We start from the raw sequence: 26,044 nt of genomic DNA on the forward strand, positions 1-26,044 counted from the left end.
CTATCTGTGGAGTCTGGCTGGTCTTGCGATCATCACGCCAATATGACTGTGTATCCCAATGGAATACATTGAACGGCGTTGCAGGATGAATTTCCGACCTACTTCATCAATGACCACCCATCCACTCTCCGAGATATTTCGGATGCAGAGTGAGTGGATAAGAATTAACAATCGCTGAATGCGAATCTTCATGTAAATAATATGAATCATGGCAAAAGGAGTAGTGGTGCTTAAAATAGAGATCTGCAGCTACGAATATCAGGTTCTAATGATGTTATAATATAGTGTTCAGGAGGACCAAAGCAGATCCAGAGTAAATTCGGGTTTATTCATACTGATTAAACATGAGGCATGGTCAATATCGTACAAGTGTTGCTTTCAGTGAAAGGCGAACGTTCGTATATCAGGATCGGGTGTCAGTTTGGTGTAGGATTCCTGAAGATAAGACAAAAACGAGATAAATAGTCGCCAATGGCCCAGCATTGTAATTGAAAAATGTAATGATGATCTAACCAAAAGATGAAGTCGCAAAATCGCGCAACAACCAATATGGTTTTGGGAATCCAAACGAAGTTTTGCCGTACCCTGCTCTATGATCAGATACCTAGTGAGTCGCATCATTGCTTGCATATCAGTCTATAAGGGGGAAAGCCGATTGGGCTTGAATAGCACGATGGAACGCAAAACCAAAACAAAAATAATGCATATACCAGAACAGTCATGGAAGTGGAATATATCGTCAGTGCAGCGATTCATGGAACTTAAGACCACGCCGGGAATCCTGACAACCCACCGCCGCGACGGCCGCTTCCTCGCCGGGATGAGCCAGGAGCACTGCTTGGGTCGGCAGAGTGGTTTCCATGTCTGCTCTCTTCTAAGCTGCGTCGAGAAACCCCGAAGTCACTCATGGCGAATAACAAAGGTTCATCTTCCTCTGGTTGTGTTGACTGTGGGGGAACACCGCGACCCGTGCTTGTCCGCCGTCCAGCGCGGCGGTCTTCTGCGGTTGAAGTGGCGCTTCCGCTACCGCTGGCAGTGCCATCACGCTCATGATCACGCTCAATAAGATCCTGCGGGACCATGGCACCGCGTGCAAGGCTGCTGGACGCGGAGCTCAGGGAATGAGGACCGCCGGACTGACCACGGAAGCGCGAATGGCCGAAACGAGGCTGGTATATGTGATGGGTAGACGACATAGATGATGTTATTGGACCAGATGACGATGGGCCTCTGTGTAGACCGCTTTCACGCGAATCGGACGCGCGTGTCACTTCTGCCTCGTTTCCAGACGAACGATGCTGTTCCCTCTGCAGCAGATCCGGGCGTGGAGCAGCACCTTCATACTCCTGCTGCCTGTGCAATGCGCTCAGACTATGATGCGACTGCTCCTCTGCCCCAAGGCTCACACTGCGCATGTTGAAAGGGAAAATCTCTTCCTCATCAACAGTAACGGAGCGTCTGCGATGGGCAGCCGAGCTAGAACGCCGATAGACAGGAGGAAACACGCGAGGCGATGTTGGAATATCAATAGCCGTAACTGTAGATGGGCCACGGTCCATGGCTGTGTCATCACTGGTATTTTCCTCTAACGGCGATCCACCCTCGCCGTCGTTGTTGGCCGGGTGGGTATACTCAACGATACTATTAGAACTCAACCGGGAGGGGATAGCAGGCGTATGCGGCGTATGTGGCGAGATAGGTTTTCCCGGTGAAGAGGCGGTAGAGGTAGATGTTCCGGCCACCATGGGGGGAACACCTGAAAGCTGTTTGCTTGATGAATTTGAAGAACGCTGCAGTAGCAGGGAAGACGACATAGAGTCGGACAGAGCAGCATTTGAATCACGCATTCGCTGAAAGCGAGCCAGCGCAGCACTCGTCGCAGTTGCCTTTCGCGCGGCAACCTCTAGCGCTCCGGGGCTCGTGGTGGTCAGGAGATCTTTCTTCAAATCCAACATCTTCAGAAATTCGGAAATATTCTCATCATCGGCATGGATAGATTCCGCACTTGTCCCTGTGACCTCCGCGAGTAAGCCAGAGCCCGGCTGAGCTGATGACGTTGCACTCGCTTTCCCACTAGAGGTATCATCCTCAATCCTGTTGACTCCTCCAGATGAGGGGCGTCCTCGACGGTGACTGAACGCACTGCTGTATCTCGAGATAGTCGCTGGTCTAGGGGAAGCCGAGTTGGCCGAGGAACCCGCATTATCAGAGGCAGATGGCAAGGATTTGCGGTTTGAGGCACCTATCGAGGGCGGCGGCATGTTCTTCGCGTCCGCCCGGGAAGGGAGAGAGCGAGGAGAGGCTCCCAGAGGCGGATCAACTAGAGATGGCGAGGCAGACAGAGGAGGGGCCTTAAACGGTTGGAATGAGATAGATGGTCGCCTTCCGGCACTTGAACTACCCTCGCCTGCGAGAATAGCAGCGCGGCTTGCGGAACCCACTTTGGCAACCCCCAAAGGTTTTCGTAAGGACGTGCCAGGCGGAGAGGGAGATGAAGCGCCAGATTCCCGCGCAGCTCTGAGAGCTGATAGGGGGCTCGCACTGGTCGTGGGCCCAACCTGATGAAAGGTCGATAGACTCCCGTAAGCACGACTTGGGTCGGGAGCATCAATAGTTCTCTTCGTCACAGGGACAGAGCCTATTTCGGCCATGGCGGCCTTGACATCGTCGTCTCGACTGGGCAGCGATGGACGAAAGATGTCATCGTCAGCGCCCATGAACCTCGAGCTGAGCAACGCTTCCGAATCATCTACCCGGAAATCACAGCTCGTGCGATAGGTAACATGGACTGAAAACGGGCCCGCGGGGGACTCCGTGACTCCAAAGCTGTACGTTTCCACGACTTTGCTGCTACTGTCATACAGGGGAACGGTCAAGTGGTCTGGTTTGGGGCTCTCCCCAGTGGTCAGGCCACTTACGATCCTGTACTTGATTCGCAAGGCAGGATGAGTCCTCAGTCGTCCGGTGCGTTTGGTGAATTTCCAAGCAGGCAAGAACTTAGAATAGGTGAATAGAGATCGGAACAGTATAATGCTCTTCTTGTATACCGTTGGTAATATCGACCCCAGGTCGGTTGGTAGTTTCCCGGGCATGTCCCCCAACTCCACTCTCCATCGCTCCAGGATGACATCGTCCGACCTAGACGAAGGGGGTCTGACGGGGTGGGCCTCTCGCGAGGCAGCAAGAGACTCCAAAACATCCCAGCGCTTTCCATTCTCGTCTAACGCGACCAGACTTTGGTTGTTTGTGAGCCCTGTGGTATCGAGGTAGGTTTCGATGATCAGCGGTGGCGGTCGGTTTTCAGTGGCGTCGCACGTCCTCCACGTTCGTAGCTGTTCTCGGAGGACGTCTGTATCTTCGATCTCAACATTGAACTGGAAGTGGAGTTGCAACAGTCAGCTTCAAAGGTCTGATGGGTTTGGTTGCTGTATGAAGTGGGAGCACGTACCCATCGATTTACTCGGGGTGTGTCCGACCCCTTGTTGTAAGATGGAGGAAGTTCCACGCGTGAGTGCAGGATGATCAGGGCGGCTTTCGTATGATAGTTCTGGATACAGAGAGGAGTCAGTTGGGAGTTGCGGGGGTTCGTTTTGACACAGACCGGGGATCTCACGGATATAATCTGGTTGAGTTTTGCAACAGCCTCCTTCGAAGGCTGTGTGGACTGAGCCGGGTCGATTGACCCAGACTCGGTCTCGATCCCTAATCCTCGACTTTGTTGCACCCTGGGATCGGCCGCGGGGGACGTTGGGCGGTTCTCTGACTCCCTACGCTCAGCCGAACGAGACAGGTTCGACCGAGCCGAAGTCGCCTGTGGCGCTGGTGGCCGAGGATGCTGGTGCATGATTCGACCAACAGCGACTAGAATGAGCGCCGGAGACTGGTGCTATGACGGAGGGATTCGTGCAGTCAGGAAGGCGATGGATAGGTGACGAACGAGTTGCGGACGTCCATACTAACGGAACGAGGACAACAGGAGAAGACGGCGAGGAATGGGAAGAAGGAAGACGGAAGATTATGATCGAGAGCGCGAACTGTTTCAACCAAAGATGTGTGATCTGGGAATCAATGAACAAGAAGGAGGTTGTGGTCTAGACAACCTTGGGAGCTTCTCCGCATTGACGATAGGCGGAATCCACAACGGGGGATTGTTGCACGGCGTCGGGAACGACGTGAGAAGGAGAGAGGATTAAGGATTCATGGTCGCTAATGACGAGGGGATGGGGTAGGGGTATAAGGAGAAAGGGAAGACCGAAAGAGAGCGGAGTATGAACAGGAAGAGGAAGAGAAGAAGAGAGAAGATGGGAATGGAGGAGAGAGCGAGCGATGATCGGATTGTCGTCAGAGGGAGGGAGATTAGGCACAGTACGGTATGTTACTGACTTACGAACTGACAGCCCCAGATGACGGGAGCGGGAGGGTCAGAGACGCACCAGGTGACTCGACGTATGTATCAGGCTGAAAGTTCGTCTGATGCTCTTTTTCAAGTATCCAGACTTGACACTGTGAATACTATAATCTAATATAATGGATCACCTTCATAACGATTCTATAGAATCACACAAAGACTCTGGGTCTCTCTATATAGATGAATGCCTATCGATGATCGACCTGGAAGGCGGTGAGTCTGCCTGTATCGATACGGTAATGGTCTATCAATCATCCATTCCTCCAGATAAAGACGACTCCCATCATATCATCCGCTCTCCTCTCTGTACGACGAATCCTCCTGCCTTCTCATCGGTGACTCAAGGATGATGACTGGACACCCTCTCAGCTCCCTCGGCTGGTTCCTCCTCCGCCTCCGCCTCCTCGTCGCAGTCATCCCCCCAAGCTCCTAGAACTAGCCCCAATCCACCGGTTGGTGACCGCCTGCGCCGGGTCGATCACTCGAACCCGCCAAGTGATAGGTAATGATTCATCACAGGGTCCTCCACCCGATCTCTCCTGTTTCGCCTGGTTCCTTTTTATAGTCGCCCGGTCCACGGGGTTCCCCTTTTGCAACAACCGTGGCATTCATACACCCCAAAGTACTAGTACAGACTGTCTACCTCCTCGATCCCAAAACAAAGGAATTCAGTTAGGGGGAGCCACCCAGCCATGGCACTGGCCGCCTCACCTGTCGGTCGCTGCAGAGGCGAGTGGGGAAGGGAGGTTGGCCCGAGTTCGACTTGCTCAGCCGCCTGATCAATCACCATGCTTCGGATCACCGCCGCAGATTCCAGGTACTTCCCCAAGGCCGGGGGTTGGAATCCAGCTCATCGTGCTGCTGCACTTGCGCTCCTCCGTCCTCGGCCCTTTGCCGCAGGATTCCCCCCGTGATGGCGTGCAGCCATGTAATAACGTCTCCGTTGATTACCTGGCGGAATAATTCTGGCCAGTCCGTGACGCGTTGGCACTTTGTATCTGGGTTTTATTCGCCGGAATGTCTTACGCTTGACCTCGCCTTGCCAGCTGGTAATGCTTCTGCATCTTATGTAGCAGGGAATACTGGAGATAAGGTGTATCCCCACCCTAATTGAGAAAATGATACATTCTGGCGATGTATCCTTCTCCTTGCGATGCGTTGTCTCCAACGACGCTGCCTTGTCTCAACTGTAGAGTATCGACAACGTCCGTACGGGCGTATTTGGTACACGGATATCTTTCTACGGTACGGAGTACATTGACAATCAAACTGTGCTCAGTATATGCTTGTTCTGCAGTTAGCCACATCGAGTCTGGTCGGGCGAGCAAGGCATAGTTACTCGTCAACATCCCAGCCATTGAGGCTCTTGCGATATATCCACCAGTTGTTCTTTGCGGAGTTTGTATTCTGCACCACCACCCACTACTATAGAGAATGAGGCAATTCAATAGACATCACTGCCCACCCAGGTATTATCCGAGAAATTAGAATAGGCACTTTGTTGTAGGATGAACGAGAATGAATAGGAACCTCTCATCAGGGCATGGAGGGGAGCCGGCGCCTTGATTGGCCGGGGGCTTATCCACGGATCGGATAAGTCGCTCACTCACCACCACCAACTCCCCTCATCGCCGAAATTCTTCAGCAGACCATCGCCTTAATTTTCACTCAGTGCCCCTCCGGCCTCTCGAATCACTGTTGAACGTCGAATCCATAGTCGCATACCATCTACGATCCCTTTCCGACCATATCGCACACCTACCTCACCCTTCTTTCGTCGTCGAAGCCTTGGTCCGCACGAACAGCTAGCTACCGGTATCAGTCATCGCCACCACATATCACAGCGCGTTTTTTTCGTCGTCGCGTTCGCGCCAGTACATCACCGTTCTAATCGAAATCTCGGCCGCAAACCTCACCCGAACCACTGGCTACACGTCAAACAAACCCCGTCTCCATCAGACCTTCGTCAGAACTCTTGTCACCCACACGCTACTTCGCCAGTGCGCCGTCAACCCTCGCGGTTCCGCTCTGGTCCTGGGTCGATAAGAGATTCTGACCCCATCGAAATACTGGGCACATGAGTAGCAAGCTTTGGGAATTTTTCCTGCGCGATGACGTCGAGAGCTTCCAGCGGTTCCTGGCGAACGCCAGCTATACCTCTGGCGGCCAGCGTGCCTCGGGGCCAGGAGCCTCCAGTTTCCGCATCGGAAGCCCCGGGCCCATGTTAACACCCTCCTCTGGTGCTGCCTCAAAAAGTAAAAAGCTCATTGGGACGTCTTCTAGTCCCCAGACCCCAGATCGGTCCGGTGGATTTCGTCCTGGGAAGACCTTGTCGCGGGAGGAATTGAACGCTCGCGACCAGTACGGGAGAACGCTATTGCACCACGTGGCGTCCTCACCGAATCCGACAGCCATCGATTTTGCTATCGCGTTGCTGGAGGTGCCCTTTCTCGACATTTATGCGCAGGATTGGGAGAGTGGGTGGACAGCACTCCACCGCGCTTTGTATGCGGGAAATGCCGCCATTGCTCAGGCCTTGCTCACGAGGGACAACCGCGATGCAACGGACTTCAGCAAGTCTGGGGGCACGGCTCACCCTAGTGGGGGGCTGATCAAGATCAAAGACCGCGAAGGTTACAGCCCGTTCGATGTATACGGCGCTACGATCACTTCGCGTGATATTAAACGTATCGCCGCACTGACTACAGAAGAGGTTCCGCTCACGGAAGACTTTGACAATATGGAAGCGGTCTCCGTCGCCTCCTCTTCTGTTGACGGTGACATGGACGAGGACGGTAATGTCGCCAGAGGTGTCCTCAAACCGAGAACGAATCTGCTCGCCGATGAGGTCTTCACTTTCGGTAGCAACAAGAACTTGAATCTGGGTGTGGGCGACCAGGACGACCGCCAGTACCCGGAACGCATCTCACTGCAACGGCCGGAGCATCTCCTGCAGCGATTCTATCGTGAATACCAGGAGCAGCGAGCGAATGATACTGATTCTTTGTCTCATCAGCGGCCCGAGCACGCAGCTGATCTACCGGCTATGATCAGAAACAAACCCATCAAGGTACAAGATATTGCCATGTCGAAACTACACACGGCCATAATACCGACGGACCCGGAATCGAACCTCTTTTTGTGCGGGTTCGGTCCTGGCGGGCGTTTGGGCACGGCCGATGAGTCCGCGAGGTTCATCTTCGTTTTGCATAGAAACTGGAGGGCCTTGCGACAAAAAGGTCATCTCCGTAGCATTCGCGTCAAGACCATACCTTGCCTATCAGGGAATACGGAAAGATCTTCAGCTGGGGAAGCAACAAATTTGGCCAACTCGGATACAACCATCCAAGGTCCAACAACCGTGATGATGTGCCTATCCAGACATCTCCCCGACAAATTTTCAACCCATTTAAGAAGGAAGTCATTCTGGGTGCTGCGGCTTCGGCAATCCATTCTGTTGTCTTCAGTAACTCTGGCCTGTACACGTTCGGCAAAAATGAAGGCCAGCTGGGCCTTGTGGATTCGGATGCTCGGTCTCTTGAAGTTCAAACCACCCCGCGTCGAGTTGGAGCTTCTCTTTTCAGTGCACCCATCCAAAGTGTCACAGCCATTGATCAGGCCACTGCGATTCTTCTTCAGAACCATGAGGTCTGGGTGTTCTCTCAATATGGATACTCCAAGCTTTCTTTCCCCTTGGAGGTCAGTTCGAGGTTCATCCGTGATAGCTTCATGACGACACGGTACGACACTTCATCGAACTGTATTGTCAAAGTCAGATCTGGAGGGAATACTATATGCGCTCTCTCTAGTTTCGGCGAGGTATTCACTGTTGCGGTCAATAAGATGGAAAATCCACCGGTTCAGACCTCAACGACAAACCCAACCAAAATCCGCAACTCATTATCCCAGCCTGTGCGAGTATGGTCTCTGAAAAAATCCCATATGGCTGTGAAGGACGTCGATATGGGACAAGATGGCTCAATCATAATCTGCACAGCGTCTGGCTCCGCATGGCGGAAGGAGAAGCGCCATAAATCGAAGAGTGGACCTAGCAGAGACTACAAGTTCACCCGCATCCCTGGACTCTCCCGGGTTATCGGGGTCTGCAGTAACGCATTCGGCGCCTTCGCCGTGGCGCAGCGCGATTGCAATGTGACAAGGGAGCAGATCAATGTATCACAGAGCACACTGTGGAAAGACATATTGCCTCTATCGCCGTTCGACTCTCTTGCATCAATAGCGGATACGTCCGCTACAGCAGTGTGCGATGTGGTACCGGACCCAGAGCCAGTTATGGCTATCAAAAGGGCTCTTATGTCTGCATCCGACGTGGAGTCATTGTTACAACAACTGCATTTCCAAGCCGACACAGGGGCAGTATGGTTAATGACCAGTCTATCGGATATCAAAGTCCCTGTGCACGAATTTATCTTGGCTGGACGGAGCTCAGTTCTGAGGAGAGCGTTTCATGATCTACGACTTGCTCACTCGTTCTCCATCCCAGATGTTTTGCATATCCAGTTTGACGAGGGCAATCATTCGACGGTAATTTTGCAGGGTGTTGATCTTTTGACCGTCTTGAATATCGTCCATTTCGCCTATACGGATACAATCTTTGACGTGTGGCAGCAAGCCAAACATACTCCTCAAAGTGCATCCAGATATCGTCAAGTCCGTTCAGAGGTGATGCGAATGGGCACATGTCTGGGCCTGCCAACTCTGGAGCGAGCGGCGCGTCTCATGATTGAACCTACAAAAGCCCTCAAGGATGACATGGCTCGTGCTATAACTGATCCAGCTTTCTTCGATAGCGCTGATGTGATTATTGATTTGCACGATGGCCAGATGAAAGCCCATAGCCAGGTGATTTGCCAACGCTGTCCGTTCTTCAACGCTTTATTTTACGGCCGCTCTGGGGGACAGTGGCTAGCTTCCCGCCGTACAACTTCGCCTGGAGTCATCCACGTCGACTTGAAGCACATCGACCGGCGCATCTTTGGATTCGTTCTTGAGCACATATACGCGGATACTGAGGATAAGCTATTCGATGATGTCAGGTCCAAGGATCTTGAGGATTTCATCGACCTGGTGTTGGATGTTGCTTTTGTCGCGAACGAATTGATGATCGATCGGTTAGCCCAAATATGCCAGAGAGTGCTGGGCAGGTTCGGTGAGCTACTTTGATCCTACATGAGATAAATGAGTTGCTAATACCCATCAGTTAACATGCGCAATGTGTGTAATCTGCTCAACTCGATCGCACCATGCTCGGTGAGAGAATTCAAAGATGCTGCTTTGGAGTACGTTTGCCTGAACTTGGAGGATCTCTTAGCAAATAGGTGAGTACATTATTATGCTCCGAATACAAACAACATCTCATACTGGGGCAGGTTCCTGGGCGATCTTGACGAAGACTTACTGTCCGAACTCGATCTGGTCTGTCATGAGAACCAGATGACAGGATTCCCTGTATCGAGAGGACGAAACTCCGAGGAATACGTTTTCGAGAAGTACCCTGAGCTCATTTCCCTTATGGAAAGCGATAGGCGGCGACGGATCGATTCTATGAGGCTCAAATCTCGTCTCGACCCAACTGAGGGTCCTGACGGACGACAACGCCCCGTCAACGGTGATAAGACAACTGTGTCGCCGGCCGTGAAGAAACCAAAAGGAGCTCCTTTCAAGGACAGCCCTGTCCTAAGGCCAAAGAGCTCGGTAGGTGATCTGATGTTTCAAATGGACGACGACAGTCTATTGTCGCCCAGCGAAACGAAAGGGAAAGCGGCCGTTCGTGGAGTGCGGCCCCCTGAAGGAAGCACCCACATTGACTCCCCGGCTCTGGGGTCCAGCATGGTTGAAGGTGAGTCGTTTGGCGGACGAAGCTATCTTGAGGAACAAATGTCTTCTCCGCGGAGTACACCTCTCGCAGACTCACCCACCAACATGCGAGCCTCTGCCATCCAAAAGAAGACCAGTGACTCGGTTTCCCCGAACCCAGCGCCGACTCCATGGGGTTCCTCAGCGCTTTCGGGCTCGAAGAAGAATTTACGGGATATTATGAGCGAGACGTCCGAAAATCGGGTCTCCAACCTCAGCCTGGGTATGTCCGCCGCGCGTCGCGAGAACAGCAATAATTTCACGGCGAAGATTTCCCAGAAGGAGCGAAAGAAGCTACAACAGCAGCAAATGCAAGAAATGCTAGCCGCACAGCAGAAAGCCAAAGAAGGCCCGCAGAACCCCTGGAAGCTGCCTCTGAATACTCCCGGCAAGACTCCAACCAAACTAGACGAGTCCACGGCTACGCCAACACACTCGTCCAGCAGCACTCCAGCTCGGAAACCCTCAATGACTCTCCGACAAACAGTGGCAGGCACGCCGCCGCTACCAGCCCAGCAAAAAACCACTACCACGCCCATGCCAAATCCAAGCCGTAGCACTCCTCAAAGCACACCCCGGTCGTCATCCGTCGCAGGCCCGCCCTGCGCCACAGCGGCACCCTCGACATCTCCTAACCCGTCCACACAGCGCCCAATTCAATCCATCCGCCACATCCCCCGCGCGGAGCCCTACCAGACGAGCTTCCATGCCGACTCAGCCAGCTCCATGTCCCTCGCGACTATCCTTATGCAGCAACAGACGGAAAAGGACGAGCTGCGCGAAGCCGCCACCGCAAAGCACAACCTCGAAGACATTCAGCTCGAGCAAGAGTTCCAAGAATGGTGGGATAAGGAAAGCCGCCGGATTCAGGGGCTTCCGGATCCTGAGGACGAGTCCGCACCTGCCACGTCGACGCGACAGAGCCACCGCGGCGGAGGTCGGGGAGGCGGTGGACGACGTGGTAAAGGTGCGGGAGGTGGCCAGCAACAGCAACGGCAACAGCAATCGCAGCCCCAACAATCGCAACAACGCAAACGCCGCGGAAAGGGACCCGCGAACGCCGCTGGTGTTTCTGTGTTGTCGCAGCAGCTCCCGCGGAACGGTTCCGAAATGCCGTCCGCGCAGCAGCCGGCGCACTCGACACCGCGACGAGATCGGCTGTCAACGGGACCTCACGAAGGGGGTGCGCGCTGGGGCGGAGGTGGCCGTGGTCGTGGAAGAGGGTGACCCCTTGCGAGATTACTTGGGGTCGATCCATGTAGTTGTATACTATAGACTTCTAATTTTCCACTCTTAATAGATGGCGTCTTTTAGACCCAGTTAAGACTAGATTTTGGTTTCACTATCCCCTAGCAATATATGCACAACAATACTATGGGTTTGTTACTAGGTACTCATTTTGTCGCTATATTTATAGCGCTACGACTAATGTGGTCACTGAATTAATATGGAACCCCAAAGACGGATCTATACAGCACGTTTCACCATAGATCATATACTCTACCCATCCCCGTTAATCTAGAAGAGTGATCAGTAGGTTCTGAAGCTCGGACAGTGGCATATTGTTAGCATCTCTCGACTGCTTCATCAGATAGCAGAAGTAACTTAACAAAAGCAGCTAGGTATATTCATGGATTTTGACCTTGCATATTCCATGACGCTTCGAGCAGGTTGGTACCCGTCGTTGCTGTTTCGAGTTCTACTTTGTACTGGCGCCGCTCGGGAAGAATACATGTAGAAAATGGGACACAGTTTAATGCTGATCTTGAGTACAATTATCGTGTTTCAAGGTAATTACATTAAGTTGAAGTATCTATACTGGAGAAGGAGATAAATACACAGCACACTCTGAACGAACCATCATGAACGAACCCATCGGTTGCAGCCACCGCGTAAACAAATTGAACTGTATGCGCTATAATGCACCCGTGCGCCAGTATTGCTCGATAAAAAAACATAAAAGCAGAGCGTATGTACGTGACGTATATTGAATGCGAGAACGTTTACCCCGAAATCGCAACTTCCCTGCTCTCCCACATCCGTCGAATCATCATTTCAGCCTCATCCTTGAGCGAAGGGCCTGGGGCGTCTGCGTCCGTGTGGCTGTGCATCCCTTCATCGGAGGTGGACAGGATACGATGCGCCGGGTGTGACTTGGGTCTGAGGGCCAGGTCAGACTCGGTCGTGTCGTCATCAGCCTCGAGGTAGGTTTGCGACGCGGATGGGCGGATGTTTGATTGTTTCCGGCTGAGGAGCTGCTTTGGCTCTGGGCTGGCGCTGTTGGCTCGCGGACTAGCGTTCGATTTCAGATTGGTCAGAGTCGGAGCAGATTTGATAGGCTTGCCTAGCGACGAGCCGGGTCGGGTCTCCGCTGTGGTAACATTAAGGATGGCATTCAGTCGTTGGAAACTGTCTGCGGTGGGAGTTTGGAATCGCCGGACGACGGTCAACTCCATGGCGGTCTTTTCGTACGTCTTGCGGACATGTTTCGTTTCGGTATCGTGGGAGGGAGCGACTCCCGGACGCGATGCGCCGCTCACGAGTGCCCGTCCGGCATCGAAGAATGCGGATCCGGGGCGTGGCTGACTTGCGGCGATGATGGCAGCATCCATGGTGGAGGGGGAGGCGGCAGTCGAGGCGCCGTGTCCATCGGGCGGCGAGGTGTTCAATGCGGCGGTGCGTTGCAGCCAGAGCTTCTGTTGCGTGCGGGATGGGGGCTCGGCGCCCGGGGGTCGAGATGGAGGTGATGCGCGAGACTTTCTGGATCCCGAGGTGCGGTTCGGAGAGGGCGGTGTTTGGGGGTGATAGTGCGGCAGGAAGGACGAGGGTGTGTTGGGATCGGAATCTGTGCGAGAAGTAGAAGGCAAGCCGCTCTTGATAAACCGCGACACACCTCCTTCGATCGAGGATGATGTTGCATGAGTATGGATTCCGGGCGTGTTGGCGAGCGTCGCATTCGAAGATGAAAGTGGTCGTCGGGGGCCATCATGGGTGGATGACAGGTTTAGATTCGTCAGGGAGGCGGTTCGGGAGACAGAGTCGACCATGGTGGGTTCTGCGGTCGCTGAGATGGACGACATGGCGGGAGGCGCTTTGGCGGAGTGAGATGGGCTTAGAAGACGGGCAGCGATATCACCGTGGTCTTTCGATGGTTGCTGTTCGTCGGGTTCGGGAGACTGCGACCGTTTCCTCTGGTTGTTTTCGTTCTCGTCGTGGTCGTTCTCGTCGTCGTCGTCCGACAGTTGACCCTCGCCGAAGCTTTTACTGGTAGACTCAGGCAGACTGGTGGCCCGAGGGAACTGCGGATAGGGGCGTTTGACGAAAGTGAGGGGGTCAACGAGAACGGCGGCGCTATTCTCGACACTTTCCTTAGACTGGGCGACGGAGCTACGCCTGGTGCTTTCAGGGGACTGAGTAGTATCTTCCCATTCGGCGTCGTCGTTGTCGGAGTCTGCGAGTTCAAAGCCGACTGTTTTCTTCTTTCCGGAACTGGTATGCGGGCGGTTGGTGACGAGAGCCTTCTTCCCGAGGACACCGGAACTGTTACGTTGCAAGGCGGGAGAGGAGTAATTCTTCTTCATCGAGGCCCTGGTGTGATGCGAGTCGTCGTCGTCCAGCACGGCGCCATCCCATCGGACGTGATGGGTGCCACGAGGACTAGCGGCTGGGGTCGCTGGGGCGGATTTCTTGCGCTGATGATGGCGACCGCCGCCTTCGGTGGTGATGGTGAGATTGGATAGGTGACGTTGGAGTTTGTTCAGGTTCTTCCCAGATGGGTTGCGATGGTGCGCACGATGACCGCCACCGACGATATGCGCTCGATGATGGTGGTGAGGGCGTTTTTGATGGGAGACAGTGGTCGAAGACGAGGTATCGCTCAAGTCGGTGAGAGTGGAGGACGATCGAGTGACGACGGCGTGGGAGGAAACGGCACGACGGCCCAACGCAGGGCGCTTAACCGGTGACGAAGTGCTGGAGGTCGGCATGGCGGGCAGACAGCACAGCCCCCTGCATGCAGCAAGGGAGAAGCGATTGAGAAAGCCACTGGACGATCGGTTACACGGGGGTAGGAATTGAGAAGAAGAAAAGAATGAAGTCCAAAGGAAGTTTGGATGGAGATCTGGTGGTGGAGTACAAAGTTACCTTAGTTAACTAACTATGGTAAGGTATGACTAATCCTGACGCTTTCGTGCTGTTTATACTTCCAGATTTCCAGAGTGCGACACCGTCCACTATTCCGTTCCACCATCATTCTTGTATAATGATGTGGTCATTGTCTCTACATACATGGCATATCTCATCAATATACCCCTATCGCCTGTCCTAGACATGACTTGCCCTTCCAGAACCTTTATCCTCAAAGTGCAATTTACTGGCCTTCTGTTTCTTGGACAGTCTGAACATCCCGTACACAACAAAGGAGATCACCTCCCATCCGGTGAGTTTTCCATTAAGCTGCTCATATACCAACGCCCTAACAGACAACCAGCGTTTTCCTCCCCCGGAGTGGACCACCGACCAAAAGGCGCTTCACCGCGTAGATTGGTGGGCTGCGTGGACATCAGAGGACGATAGCGACCAGGAGCCTTCTGAAGATGATGATCTGACCACATTTTGCATGATCATGTGGACTTTTAATGCTGACTACGTCTTCTTTGAGGCTGACGGAGAATACTACTGCGCGGATTTCGTGGATAGTGACGGGCACGATATCTCCCGAGATATAGATGTGGATGAGCTCTTTTGGCACTTTAGTACCAGAACATCAAAGCTATAAAAAGATCCAACTCGGTGTGTTGAGCTATCTGAAACAAGCGAGAATGTCTGAAATCCCTCTACCGTCCCATCCATCCACCATCCACCGTCAACACCTCTCCCGTCACATATCCACTCGCTCGGCTGGCCAGGAACACCGTCACTCCTTTAAAGTCCTCTGGCTGGCCCCATCGTCCCGCTGGGATGCGGTCCAGAATGCTCTTTGACCGCTCCGGATCCTGCATCAACGCCGATGTCATGTCGGTCGCCACATACCCCGGTGCAATGGCATTCACTTTCACCCCTTTGCTAGACCACTCGTTGGACAGTGCCTTGGTCAGTTGTGCAATTCCTCCCTTTGCTGCTGCATACGCAGGTACGTTCAGACCTCCTTGGAACGAAACCAACGATGCGACGTTAATGATGTTTCCTCGGTGGCCGTTAGAGTCGGGTGTACGCTTCAGCATGTAGGCCCCAATATCGCGGCAAAGGCTGAATACCGTGGACAAGTTGACTTGCAGGACCTATCAATAATTGAGTACTATGACTAGCAAATGCCATTGGACCCATGTTTTGGGAGATACCTCGTCCCAGTCTTCGTCAGGAAACTGATGGGCCGGGTGCCGTCGCTGGATACCGGCACAATTCAGTAGGACACTAACATCGTGTCCATCGTTCAGAACACTAGTAACCAACGCAGAAATGGCTGGTCGGGATGCCAGATCCGCTGTGTAAATGGTTGCCTTCTGTCCAAGCGCTTCGATCTTCTGCTTGGTGTCTTGGTTGACAGCATCCCTCTGCGCCAGTTAGTCCATGCCTCCAGCCGGTATATTAATCTAGGATTCGTAGAGAAAGCCCATGACCAACCTGGACAAGCACCACATCGGCACCCGCTTCCGCCAGCCCAATCGCCATCTGCTTTCCAATCCCCCGGGTGCCCCCGGTGACTAGAGCGGTTCTGCCAGCGAGCGAGAAGAGATCCATGGTGTAGCGGGAGACAGTTCGATGCATCAGAGCAAGGATTAGGGGGGAGCGACCTATTTATAGGATATCTATGTTCTATTCCTCCAAATCCCCCCACGTCCCCGCATTGACGAGGCTGGGGTCATATTAGTATGGAAAAGTGATCTTCATTATGCTAGGGAAACGCCATCACCACTCGCGAATGCTCCCATCAGGCCCATAAAACTCCTTGGGGGGCCATGGCTCTGTCTCCAGGCTAATCTTGCGCACCAACGCCTCGTCAATTTCAATTCCTAGTCCTGGCCCAGACGGCGCCTGCACGTATCCTTCTGAGATCTCAAACACCGACTTGTCCACCAAGTAACTGTTCAGATCAATATCGCCCGCCTCCACATTGTAGTGCATTCCCAGAGACATCTCCTGGATGACAAAGTTCGGCGTCGACAGTGCAACCTGGATAGACGCAGCCAACGCAATGGGCCCAAGCGGACAATGCGGCGCGATTGCCACATCGTACGACTCCGCCATCGTTGCAATGCGCTTCGTCTCGGAGATGCCTCCGGCGTGCGCAATGTCCGGTTGTAGTATATCCACGGAGCTCTCTTCTAGGAAGCGCTTGGCATCCCACCGGGTGTACAGCCGCTCTCCAAAAGCAATGGGGATGGTGGTCAGGCCCGACAGCTGTTTGAGTGCCTCTGGGTGCTCACACAACAGCGGTTCCTCGATGAATAAAGGACGGTACGGCTCCAGCGCCTTCGCGAGCTGCTTAGCCATGGGCTTGTGCAGTCGCCCGTGGAAATCGAGTCCTGCGTCTAGCCCGAGAGCTTTGACTTGCTTCAGTCGCTCGACGCATGAGTCTAGCACGGCCGGCGAGTCCAGCCAGTTCACGTCCTCTGTGGCGTTCATCTTGATGCACTTGAGGCCTTGTTCGATACGCGCCTTCCTGGTTGATATCAGAACAGCATCCTTGTACCAACGAGAGCTTGTATCACGTACGCTGCGACTTCGACATCGGCCGGACGGTCCCCGCCAATCCAGGCGTACACCTGGACCTTCTGACGCACCTTGCCGCCCAACAGCTGATACACTGGCACGCCCAGGTTCCGTCCCTTCAGATCCCACAAGGCGATGTCAATTCCCGCCAGCGCGGACATGAACACAGGTCCGCCACGGTAGAACCCGAGTCGCCAGACGGTCTGCCAGATGTGCTCGATATCACTTCGCGCATCAGTACCGATTGCGCCCGCCGCAAGAGCCAAAATCAGGATATGCATACTCAGCTTCGTAGCCCACGATCCGTGCAATAATCTCGTCCAACGCGCCCTCAACAGCCTGCGTATGACCTTCCAAAGTGCCCTCTCCCCAGCCAAAACGGCCTTGGTCATCGGTGACCTTGACGAACAGCCACCGGGGCTTCACGCGGAAGTACTCAATCGACTTGATCTTGGTCATTTTGTCGCAATGGGTGAGGTCAAGGTGTCGTCCCTCATAATGACGCCTTCTCTGCGCGCATTTATATTGCCCGCATGATTGTCTGTATAGTATCTGTCCCCCGCGTGGGGTTGGTCGTTGTCTGACTGGAACTGAGGGGTGAAAAAAATGAGATGGACCCCCACGCTCTGCGATTCGTGGAGAAATATAGTCGATCATCATCGGATATCAGATCCACTGCGTATCCACCGCGAGTGCTTGTCTGGGTTCACCTCCATCGGATAAATTTCCTAATTGCACGTATGTGACATCGCCAGGTCTGCATGCGTTCTACAGATACCTACTATGTACAGCATAGAACCATCATGAGTTGCGAAGCCTCAATCAGTTCCATTCGACCAACTAGACTGACACCTAGTAAACGTACCTAAAGTTCAGGTTCTCTTTATCCGTCAAATCACTAAACGCAGTCCGATCCATCTCCCACTGGCGCGCCTCTTCACCTACACCGTCGGGACCAATACCTTGCAAACTGTCCCTGCGACGGTTCTCCATCGCCAGCGCCACGCGCAGGGCGAGCACCAGCGCAATCTCGACGAAATGCGACACGATCATCGACCAGATGCCGAGCGGATATTGCGGGGCCTGGCTCTCCTTATAGAAGAAGGGGCCGGCGATATTGCCCGCGCACACGCCTAGGAAGATCATAGCGTTCGTCACCACCTTCTTCGTGTGCCCGGCAGTATTGGCCGTCAGGATCGACAAAATCAACACGAAGGACGCATTGTACGACCCCGTCAGGTAGTAGCAGATCAGTCGGCCGATTTGGTTCGAGTGGGAGAGAAAGCAGAGTCCGAAGGAGCCTGCTACGTTTGGCAGGAGGAAGAGAACGGTTACGAGGCAACGGTTGTTTGGGGGGAGACGGTCGTTCAACCAGATGCTGAAGAGGATCATGAGGGCGATGAATGCGCCGTAGGGTATCTGCATAAGCGTGGTAACCACTTCGTAGGTCAGTACCTCTGCTCGTGCCTCCTCCGCGCACACAGGACAGACGTACGAGTAGAAAAACCAAACCCCTTGATAATCAGCGTCCCAAAGTTCGAGATCCCACCGTTGGGGATATTGCCTGACAGACCCAGGAGCAGAAACACCCACACCTTCCAGTCGAGAAACGCCTCCCACACCTGTGCGGGCTTGAGGGTCTTGTTCTCGACGCCGGTCTGGTTATCGCGCAGCCGCTCGACCGCGAGGCGTTTCTCCCGTGAGGAAAGATTGCGCGCCGTGACGGGCGAGTCCGGCAGGAAGACCAAGATCACGATGCCCCAGGCGGCGCATAGCGCCCCAATGATGAGGAACTCGTATTTCCACGATGGGAGGGCCCCTTTGATCTGGCCAATTGCGTATCCCAGGAGGCCACCTAGTGCGATGCCCAGGCCATTTGCGGTGTACCAGAGACCGATTCGGATGGGCTGTTGACGCCGGGTATACCACATACTAGTGATGAGCATGAAGGCGGGATCCCTTTCGATAGTGAGTTTGCATATAGATCTAGTTGTGGGGTTTGGACTTACGCGCATGCTTCCGCGGCACCGGATATAACTCTCAGCACGGCGAGTTGAACAAAGTTCTTCGCGGCGGCTGCCCTGGTCAGCATGAAGCATCATCCGGTCATTGAATGGGTGTGCTACCCTGAAGCATGAGGAAGAATCCCCAGATGAAGATGTTGGCTCCCAGATACTTGCCCACTGGGAACCGTTGCATGAGCAAGTTTGTAGGAAGAGCCCAAACCTGCAGTTGTGAGATTCAAACCAAGAGAATTAGATTGTATTACTTTCGTACCAAAAAGCCAAAGTAGAATATACTCGATAGCCACGAGTAGTGGTCCCCGGATAGTCCCAGGTCCTCGTTGATCCCAAAGATAGCAGCGTACGACAGCGTCGTTTTATCAATCTACCAAGATCAGTCTCCATACTTGTTTCATCCAGTGACTACCCACATAGTAAAACGCATAACAGACAGCCAAGTATGGCAGAATCATAAGATCGATCTTGCGAACCAGCCGCTTGCTCTCAGCCGGATCGATCTCCTCGTGCAAGTCATCAAAGTTGTCGAACAGCGCCAGAGCAGTGTCCCCATTATTGATCTTGCCCGGTTGCTCGGTCATCGCCTCGACGTGCGTCGTAGATGGCTTGCTGTCTAGCGGTACAGGTTGAATAGGTACCTGGGTAGGTTGTTCGCCCGACATTCTGAGCTTGTCGTGCTGCGTCTATAGGGCTCAGGTCTCCTAACGATGCAGCCGCAGGACAGAGCCTTTATTCACCTCCTCTCCGCATCGTATGTAGACATAATCCGACACGGGTAGTGCCACTGATCTGCAAGACTACCCGTTGTAGCTTCATGATCTGTCTGAGTGCGTGGGGGGTATGGGGAAACACGGAGAGGTGGGTATCTCCCCGCATTCTGGTGATGAGCTTGCAGGAGCAGACGAATAGCTGAGTCTACGGTAGTGAATCCATGCACTTGCTTCCACGATGCGTGGGGTGTTATTCGTGGGGGTCCCTCCTCAATACAGAGCATCCATGGCTATAGTTCTTTTTGTAGGATTCGAAGGCCGAGTAGATGACACGGTTCACCACTCATCCTGTGGGTGTGCATTTTATATCATAGAATGGGGCAGATAATCTAGGTGTTCAGGCTATTTCGTGAGCTGTCTCGGTTGGATGTCGGAGCGTGATAGATACAGTGTTTCTATAAGGTGCAACTATAGGGGGTGAACAGTCCATGTAGAGACGAACTACGCGTGTTTTAACTATAAAGACGCCCTCAACCGCACATCCACAGCTCGCACCAAAGCATGAATCGTATCTAGCACTGGCGTTTCCATGCCAAACTCCTTCGCCTTCCTCGCTGGAAACCCCAAGATGACATCCACCTCCATCGGCCTCCCATTCTTACAGTCCGTCTGCATGCTACTGCCAATCCCAGGCATTGCATTAATATTCCTCAGCAGCTCATCTATGAGCGTATATTCGAGGGCCACGCCGCACCGCCTTCCCACATCGATGACCTCGCGCATCAGTCTCAAAGTCAGCGGTGTCGCATCAGCGCTGGAGCGAAGCCAACTCTGGGTGTCCAGCATGGTCAAAGTCGTGAGCGAGTTCCACGCGGCGTTCCATACGACCTTCTCCCAGCGTTGTCGCTGCATGTCGTCGAGAACTTGAAATCTGGTTTTTCCTTGTTCAAGGAGCGAAGCAAAGAGGTCGAGGCGCCTTTGCTCGAGTGAGGCATCTACGGTGGGATTTGGGAACAGTCCGATTTGCATGTCCTCGGATTTGGTGTGCTGGACAACGCCAGGGCTTGTCTGTGTTGCTCCTACCCAGGTCTGTTACACTTTAGTTTCTGAACTTCTGGTGTCACATCATCGTTAACATACCACGCAGGTTATGATAGATGACTTGGGGAATTGGGCTCGGAAGGGCTCCTCATTACCCACCCCATTTTGGATAATCACTATCGTGGTTTCGTCCTTGACGGTGGGTCGCAGCCGTGATGCCACAGTATCTTGGTCAATTGCTTTGTGTGCACAAACGACGTAGTCAAAAGGAGCTTTCACTTCATTTGGGGACCTGATGACTGCTTTTGTTAGGATTTATCATGACATGAAAGGTGGTATATCGAACCATTCTGGGGGTAGAATCGGTGTTCTCCATGATTCTGGCTCTTCAGCAAAATGCCCTAAAATCGGAATGCGTTAGTTTCATGGTGCTTCTCATATGATAGCGTCGAAGAGTTTTACATTTTTCTTGACAGATTCGTAGTTTGACCTGGCAACGACGGTTAATCGTACTCTTTCGGAGCGACTGAGAATGAAGGCGTAAAAGGAGCCGATGCTGTACACAGATCAGTACTGCTAGTATGGAGGAGACGGGTCAGCCTACGCTCCCAGGCCATATAGAAGAACTTCAACGCGTTCACTCATGTTTCCATAGCTACCCTGTTCCTCGACTGAGTTGGAGTGGCATATCAAGAAGCCAGTCTATATTAAAGAGCTGATGCGGGGTTCGGCGAAAGGACCGAAGTCCGACGAGCGTGGGGGTTAAAATTGATTGACGGACCAACGTTCTCCTGAATGCATTCTACTATTTCCAGATAGGGACTCCGGTTATAGGCTGATGTGTTGGGCCTATCGATCAAAATCAATTGGTTATATCCTACAGCTTCACCGATCCCACCACATCTCTCTCGAGCCGAGAGGTGTTGAGGTGATGTGGTCCCAGCTCCTTCAAACTGGTCGCCCCAAGAAACACCATGTTCGATTCAATCTCCTGCCGTAGTATCTCGATTGCCCGTCTGACTCCCTGCTCCCCGTATCCAGCTGCAAGACTATACAGAAAAGGCCGGCCGAGTCCCACAGCGGTTGCGCCCAAGGCAACAGCTTTCAGAACGTCCGTACCGCGCCGGATGCCCCCATCGATGTATATTTCCATGGAGCTATTGAGTAAGGATGGGGCGTATCGGCGGATCTCGAGAAGTGTGAGAAGCGGCGATTGGGCTCTATATTAGTTAGTCGTAGCGTCCAAGGCATATATATATCAGGCATCGTACGTATCCTGTGAACGTCCTCCATGGTTGGAAAGGACGATCCCCTGGACTCCATGTTGATATGCAAGGACCGCATCTTCAACGCACTGGATCCCCTTGATGACTATTGGTAGGTTGGTGAGTCCGCGCAGCCAGATCAGAATGTCCCAGTCAATGAACGGGGATATAAAGCTAGCCATTGTTTTGGCGACACCCTGGCCTTTCGGCGAGGGGTCGTCGCCCTGTCGTATAGTTACAGACATTAGTAAAGGTACTAATACTGATCCAACAATTGCGAACATACCTGCATCTCAACGTTCAACCGCTCATCCATCTCTCTCTTCCCAACAACGGGAGAATCGACCGTAATCCATATCGCGCCCGCACCGGCTCTCTCCGCCCTCCGAACTATCTCCTCTGACTTGGATATATCCCGGTTGACATACAGCTGCTGAAACACGGGTTGCTGAGGGTGTGTCCGGGCAGCCATGACACGCTCAATCGAGAAGCTTGACCCGTTGGCGAGCACCTGCGCGAGACCTTCGTGTCCAGCCGCCGCCGCAAGGGCACATTCCCCATCCCGATGGGCAAGCTTTGCAATCCCGGTCGGGCTCATATACACCGGGAGGGAGACACACTTTCCTAATATCGTGGTAGAGGTGTCTACTGCAGGAATTTTGCGGAGGATGCGCGGCCGGAGCGCCACTTTCTTGAACGCTTTTGCATTCTGGCGTTTGCTGATTTCATCCTCAGCCCCAGACGAATAGTACGCCCACGCGTTGGAGCTCAGGTGTTTCTGGGCGACGTGCTCGAAATCGTGCAGGTTGATCAGGCTGCGTAGCGGGGGCGGGGTGTTCGTCTCACGAGGTTCAGTTGACGATTTGGTGGTGTCGTTCGACGGAGAGAGGGTCCCTGTGTCTATGGTGCCCAGGAATGCGGACGGTGGGAGTGCCTGAGCCAGTAACTCGGCATCGTGTACGGACATGAAGTCCTCCGTTGCGTCTTTCCCGGCACATCGGAGAATGACTTGGGAGCCTCCGGGATGGGATGCGAGGAATTCTAGCTCAAACGTTAGTATCGATATCAATGAGAAAGATACACTACACATACCGGTTACGTCGTAAACAGAGCCGTGGATAGCCACCCAGCAGGACTCCTTGCTGTTGTGCTTTTCAATCTCGTCTCGAGTCAGTCGCATGGTATTGCTTCCTGGGCTGGGATTCCCCGCAGGAGATGATTCAGATGTAAGAAGTCATGTTGTAGTATAATATAACCCACGCAATCTAGAATGACCGATCTAGTCCCTTGTCGGAAAAGAAAAGCTGGCGTGGGATTAAGCGTGGGGGCATCCCCGGCGATCTCATTGCTACAGGCGACGATGCGGAGTAACTGGGTGATGTGGAAAGAGGTTTTGATTATAGGACGCGCATTCCTACGCAGTATCACTGAGCTACAGTATCTGTCCTACACATATAGGTAGGTAGGCCGTCTATTAAATAGTAAAGTATGCCTGCGGCTGCAATCTATAATTCAAACATCTCATATCCCTTCAGCCAGCATCTAAAACGGGCCTTTTTCCCCAGGAAGTCGGCACGATGATATGGCCTGAATGCGGGAGAAGCTGCAATAGAAGAGCCTATCTATATCGATATCTCTGCAAAGATACATCAGCGAAGTTCCTTGCATCTACTACGCTTTTAGGAAAAACGGAAGAAAGGTTCCCTGGTTGGAGTAAACCTTTCAATAAATCTGTCATCTGTATACCACACGATGACACAACTTCCCCCAGTCCCCTCTCGCCTTTACTTCTATCGTTTTTCATTTTCTTTATCTCCTTCCGCTCCTTCTCCACATTATAAGCAGCTGAATATCTCATCATGTTCTCTCAGATTGGTGAGACCATTTGCGTGACTCTTCGCCGTTTGCGGGAGTCCCTTAAGGGCTTGAGGCTTTCCAAGGAAACAGAGGAGAAGGTCAGCCAGAGGGATCACTCCATAAAAGTTTTGCGGAAGATGTTTGGGACAATCAGTCTCGTGACTGATCCTTTCATCGACCCGGATTGCCATGGATCGCTTTGAATCCAGCTTCGCCATGACCTGACTAACCCCTTCTTTACACCATGGTCTGCCTCCGATATTCAGAATATCTACCCGGTAGATATGAGTGTTCCTGGTACCGCAAGAGGTATTCGCAATTCCCAGCGTTCTATCGATCATGGTCCACTTTGGTCCACTTTATCCTGAGTTTCAGTTTGGAGATCGGCTCGAAAGACGCCTGGGTGTTCTCATGTCCTACCTAGCGTGGTTAATGTCACAATATCCCCGGAAGCCTAAAGGTTCATTACTGAAGACCATATCGGGCTGGAGAGTCTCGTAAGGATGATTGTGTCCCTCTATGCTTGATGGAATGTTAACTGTGGATAGGAGCTTTATCGAACTTCCGATCGACTTGTCGGATTACAGACTTCCCTACCCCATGTACAAAATACACTGGGACACTGGCGCGTGCTGGTTCCGCCTCAGTGCGAAGACGCCTCATATCAAACAGTTGATGTACACTGCCATTCAAGGCGGGAGGATGCCTTGATTCGGGAAGAGGTCCTTACGATTTTGGGCGTTATGATACAGCGCTTGAACACAGATGGGTTGGAGAAGCATGTTGTTGCACCTGTAAGTTGCCCTTTCTCAATACAAAGAAGAGTGAAATGGTGGATGTGACTAATTCCGCCATATTGTGGTAGGTAATGTTACTGTCGTTCATGGGCGAATGCCACGGGAGAATCTTCGTCGCATATCTTGAGGACGACAAGCTGGTGATCCACAAGTCGAAATTATATCGCTTCTACAGTTACGATCAGGAGTCTTATCTGTTGTTCTTGAGTTATCTGGCCGGTGAAGAGGGTCCAGGATATACTACGACCCCGTTCTCCACGAGAGGCACCCATACTTCTTAACTGGCGAAGCAGGGCCAGACAGGATGGTCTGACTACTGAATTACTGTGGTCAATGGCGGAGTTCTGACGACGGCATGCTTTGGTATGGGTTAGGCAAGCGATGATTCTAGATTGAAGGGGGATAAACATTGGAGCAGTCAATCGCCGTTGTATGTCTGTATGAATAATCGGCTTATGAACCAATCAAGCTTCAATCGTCTGCACCTGTTGGCTGAAAAGAAACGACCTCTTTACAGCGCTGCCTGCATGAAACACATATCCAAGGCAACCATCCGAACCTAGACTGTCTTCAACTCGTCTACTCCCGGCAGAGAATAGTTCAAAGACAACTTCAATAATGGCTCCTCGTATGATATACCTGGTGTTAACGCGTCCCGCCCCAAGCCAACGCGCGCACTTTGCCATCTTCGTCCCTTCGACGACCAACCCCCAGATAGGCAGCATAGTCAACGTGGTTGGTGCGCCTATGATGGGATTCATTCACGAATTCAAAAGGGGCTACAATCTGGCTACAATCGACGTTCCCTACGAGACTTGTCCGATTGGGCAGGTGGATTCGGCTCATATCGTAGAGTGGCCAAATGACTGTCAAGCTACGCATACCGAACCCAAGGGTGACATCGAGGTTGCGGCGTCGCAGATACCAGCTCCCGGTGTTAGTGAGAATTTTATGGCCCCGGTGAATGATGTAGGATCTTCTTTTCCATTATGATCAGGGTTTCACTCATCGGTTGATACAGACTACAAACAAGAGGTGTCAGGAGTGGACGATGGAATACATACGCCATCTGGTGGCCAAAGGGTACATCGAAGCGCAGGCAATTCAGATTGTACAGTCGAAGCGTGACCCTCCGACTTTCGGGATCGGTCTACGGCCAATAGGTGTGAACCTGGGACAGTGAGATAAACACTGTCTACACATTGAACATCTCAAGCAGCGCTGGCTGGAATCCACGCATACATGAAAAATGAGAAATTCGTAATTCAACTTGGTACTTTGCAAACAGCCAAAACACCGGCATCATAAGTCAACAGCAGGAAAACCACAGAAACACAGTTCCCATCTAAGCACCCAT

At 52.8% G+C, this 26,044-nt stretch overlaps 8 protein-coding genes across 8 annotated transcripts; 2 read left to right on the forward strand and 6 right to left on the reverse strand.

The window, feature by feature from the left end:
- Window positions 1-761: 761 nt before the first annotated feature.
- ATEG_06023 (putative autophagy protein Atg13) lies at window positions 762-3,844 on the reverse strand (the record flags this gene model as incomplete). Its single annotated transcript, XM_001215201.1, has 2 exons — window positions 762-3,374; window positions 3,449-3,844. 2 exons carry the CDS (start codon window positions 3,842-3,844, stop codon window positions 762-764), a joined length of 3,009 nt encoding a protein of 1,002 aa, XP_001215201.1.
- Window positions 3,845-6,485: 2,641 nt separating this feature from the next.
- On the forward strand, window positions 6,486-11,512 carry ATEG_06024 (BTB domain and ankyrin repeat protein; the record flags this gene model as incomplete). Its single annotated transcript, XM_001215202.1, has 4 exons — window positions 6,486-8,107; window positions 8,134-9,578; window positions 9,630-9,747; window positions 9,799-11,512. The coding sequence occupies 4 exons, from the start codon at window positions 6,486-6,488 to the stop codon at window positions 11,510-11,512; spliced, it is 4,899 nt and encodes a 1,632-aa protein (XP_001215202.1).
- A 776-nt stretch (window positions 11,513-12,288) lies between these two features.
- Window positions 12,289-14,271, reverse strand: ATEG_06025 (uncharacterized protein; the record flags this gene model as incomplete). The annotated part of the gene is made up of 2 exons (XM_001215203.1): window positions 12,289-13,130; window positions 13,179-14,271. 2 exons carry the CDS (start codon window positions 14,269-14,271, stop codon window positions 12,289-12,291), a joined length of 1,935 nt encoding a protein of 644 aa, XP_001215203.1.
- Window positions 14,272-15,120: 849 nt separating this feature from the next.
- Window positions 15,121-16,024, reverse strand: ATEG_06026 (2-deoxy-D-gluconate 3-dehydrogenase; the record flags this gene model as incomplete). The annotated part of the gene is made up of 3 exons (XM_001215204.1): window positions 15,121-15,564; window positions 15,625-15,837; window positions 15,908-16,024. 3 exons carry the CDS (start codon window positions 16,022-16,024, stop codon window positions 15,121-15,123), a joined length of 774 nt encoding a protein of 257 aa, XP_001215204.1.
- A 168-nt stretch (window positions 16,025-16,192) lies between these two features.
- ATEG_06027 (uncharacterized protein) lies at window positions 16,193-17,277 on the reverse strand (the record flags this gene model as incomplete). The annotated part of the gene is made up of 2 exons (XM_001215205.1): window positions 16,193-16,946; window positions 17,000-17,277. 2 exons carry the CDS (start codon window positions 17,275-17,277, stop codon window positions 16,193-16,195), a joined length of 1,032 nt encoding a protein of 343 aa, XP_001215205.1.
- A 385-nt stretch (window positions 17,278-17,662) lies between these two features.
- On the reverse strand, window positions 17,663-19,679 carry ATEG_06028 (uncharacterized protein; the record flags this gene model as incomplete). The annotated part of the gene is made up of 7 exons (XM_001215206.1): window positions 17,663-17,753; window positions 17,862-18,435; window positions 18,492-18,955; window positions 19,006-19,072; window positions 19,123-19,222; window positions 19,274-19,384; window positions 19,431-19,679. The coding sequence occupies 7 exons, from the start codon at window positions 19,677-19,679 to the stop codon at window positions 17,663-17,665; spliced, it is 1,656 nt and encodes a 551-aa protein (XP_001215206.1).
- A 564-nt stretch (window positions 19,680-20,243) lies between these two features.
- On the reverse strand, window positions 20,244-23,213 carry ATEG_06029 (uncharacterized protein; the record flags this gene model as incomplete). The annotated part of the gene is made up of 8 exons (XM_001215207.1): window positions 20,244-20,816; window positions 20,868-21,067; window positions 21,115-21,169; window positions 21,231-21,324; window positions 21,650-21,988; window positions 22,040-22,257; window positions 22,320-23,074; window positions 23,126-23,213. 8 exons carry the CDS (start codon window positions 23,211-23,213, stop codon window positions 20,244-20,246), a joined length of 2,322 nt encoding a protein of 773 aa, XP_001215207.1.
- A 1,016-nt stretch (window positions 23,214-24,229) lies between these two features.
- ATEG_06030 (uncharacterized protein) lies at window positions 24,230-24,968 on the forward strand (the record flags this gene model as incomplete). Its single annotated transcript, XM_001215208.1, has 3 exons — window positions 24,230-24,387; window positions 24,585-24,684; window positions 24,756-24,968. 3 exons carry the CDS (start codon window positions 24,230-24,232, stop codon window positions 24,966-24,968), a joined length of 471 nt encoding a protein of 156 aa, XP_001215208.1.
- Window positions 24,969-26,044: the final 1,076 nt, after the last annotated feature.

This window comes from Aspergillus terreus, genomic scaffold, assembly GCF_000149615.1.
Source record: "Aspergillus terreus NIH2624 scaffold_8 genomic scaffold, whole genome shotgun sequence".
NCBI classification, from domain to species: domain Eukaryota; kingdom Fungi; phylum Ascomycota; class Eurotiomycetes; order Eurotiales; family Aspergillaceae; genus Aspergillus; species Aspergillus terreus.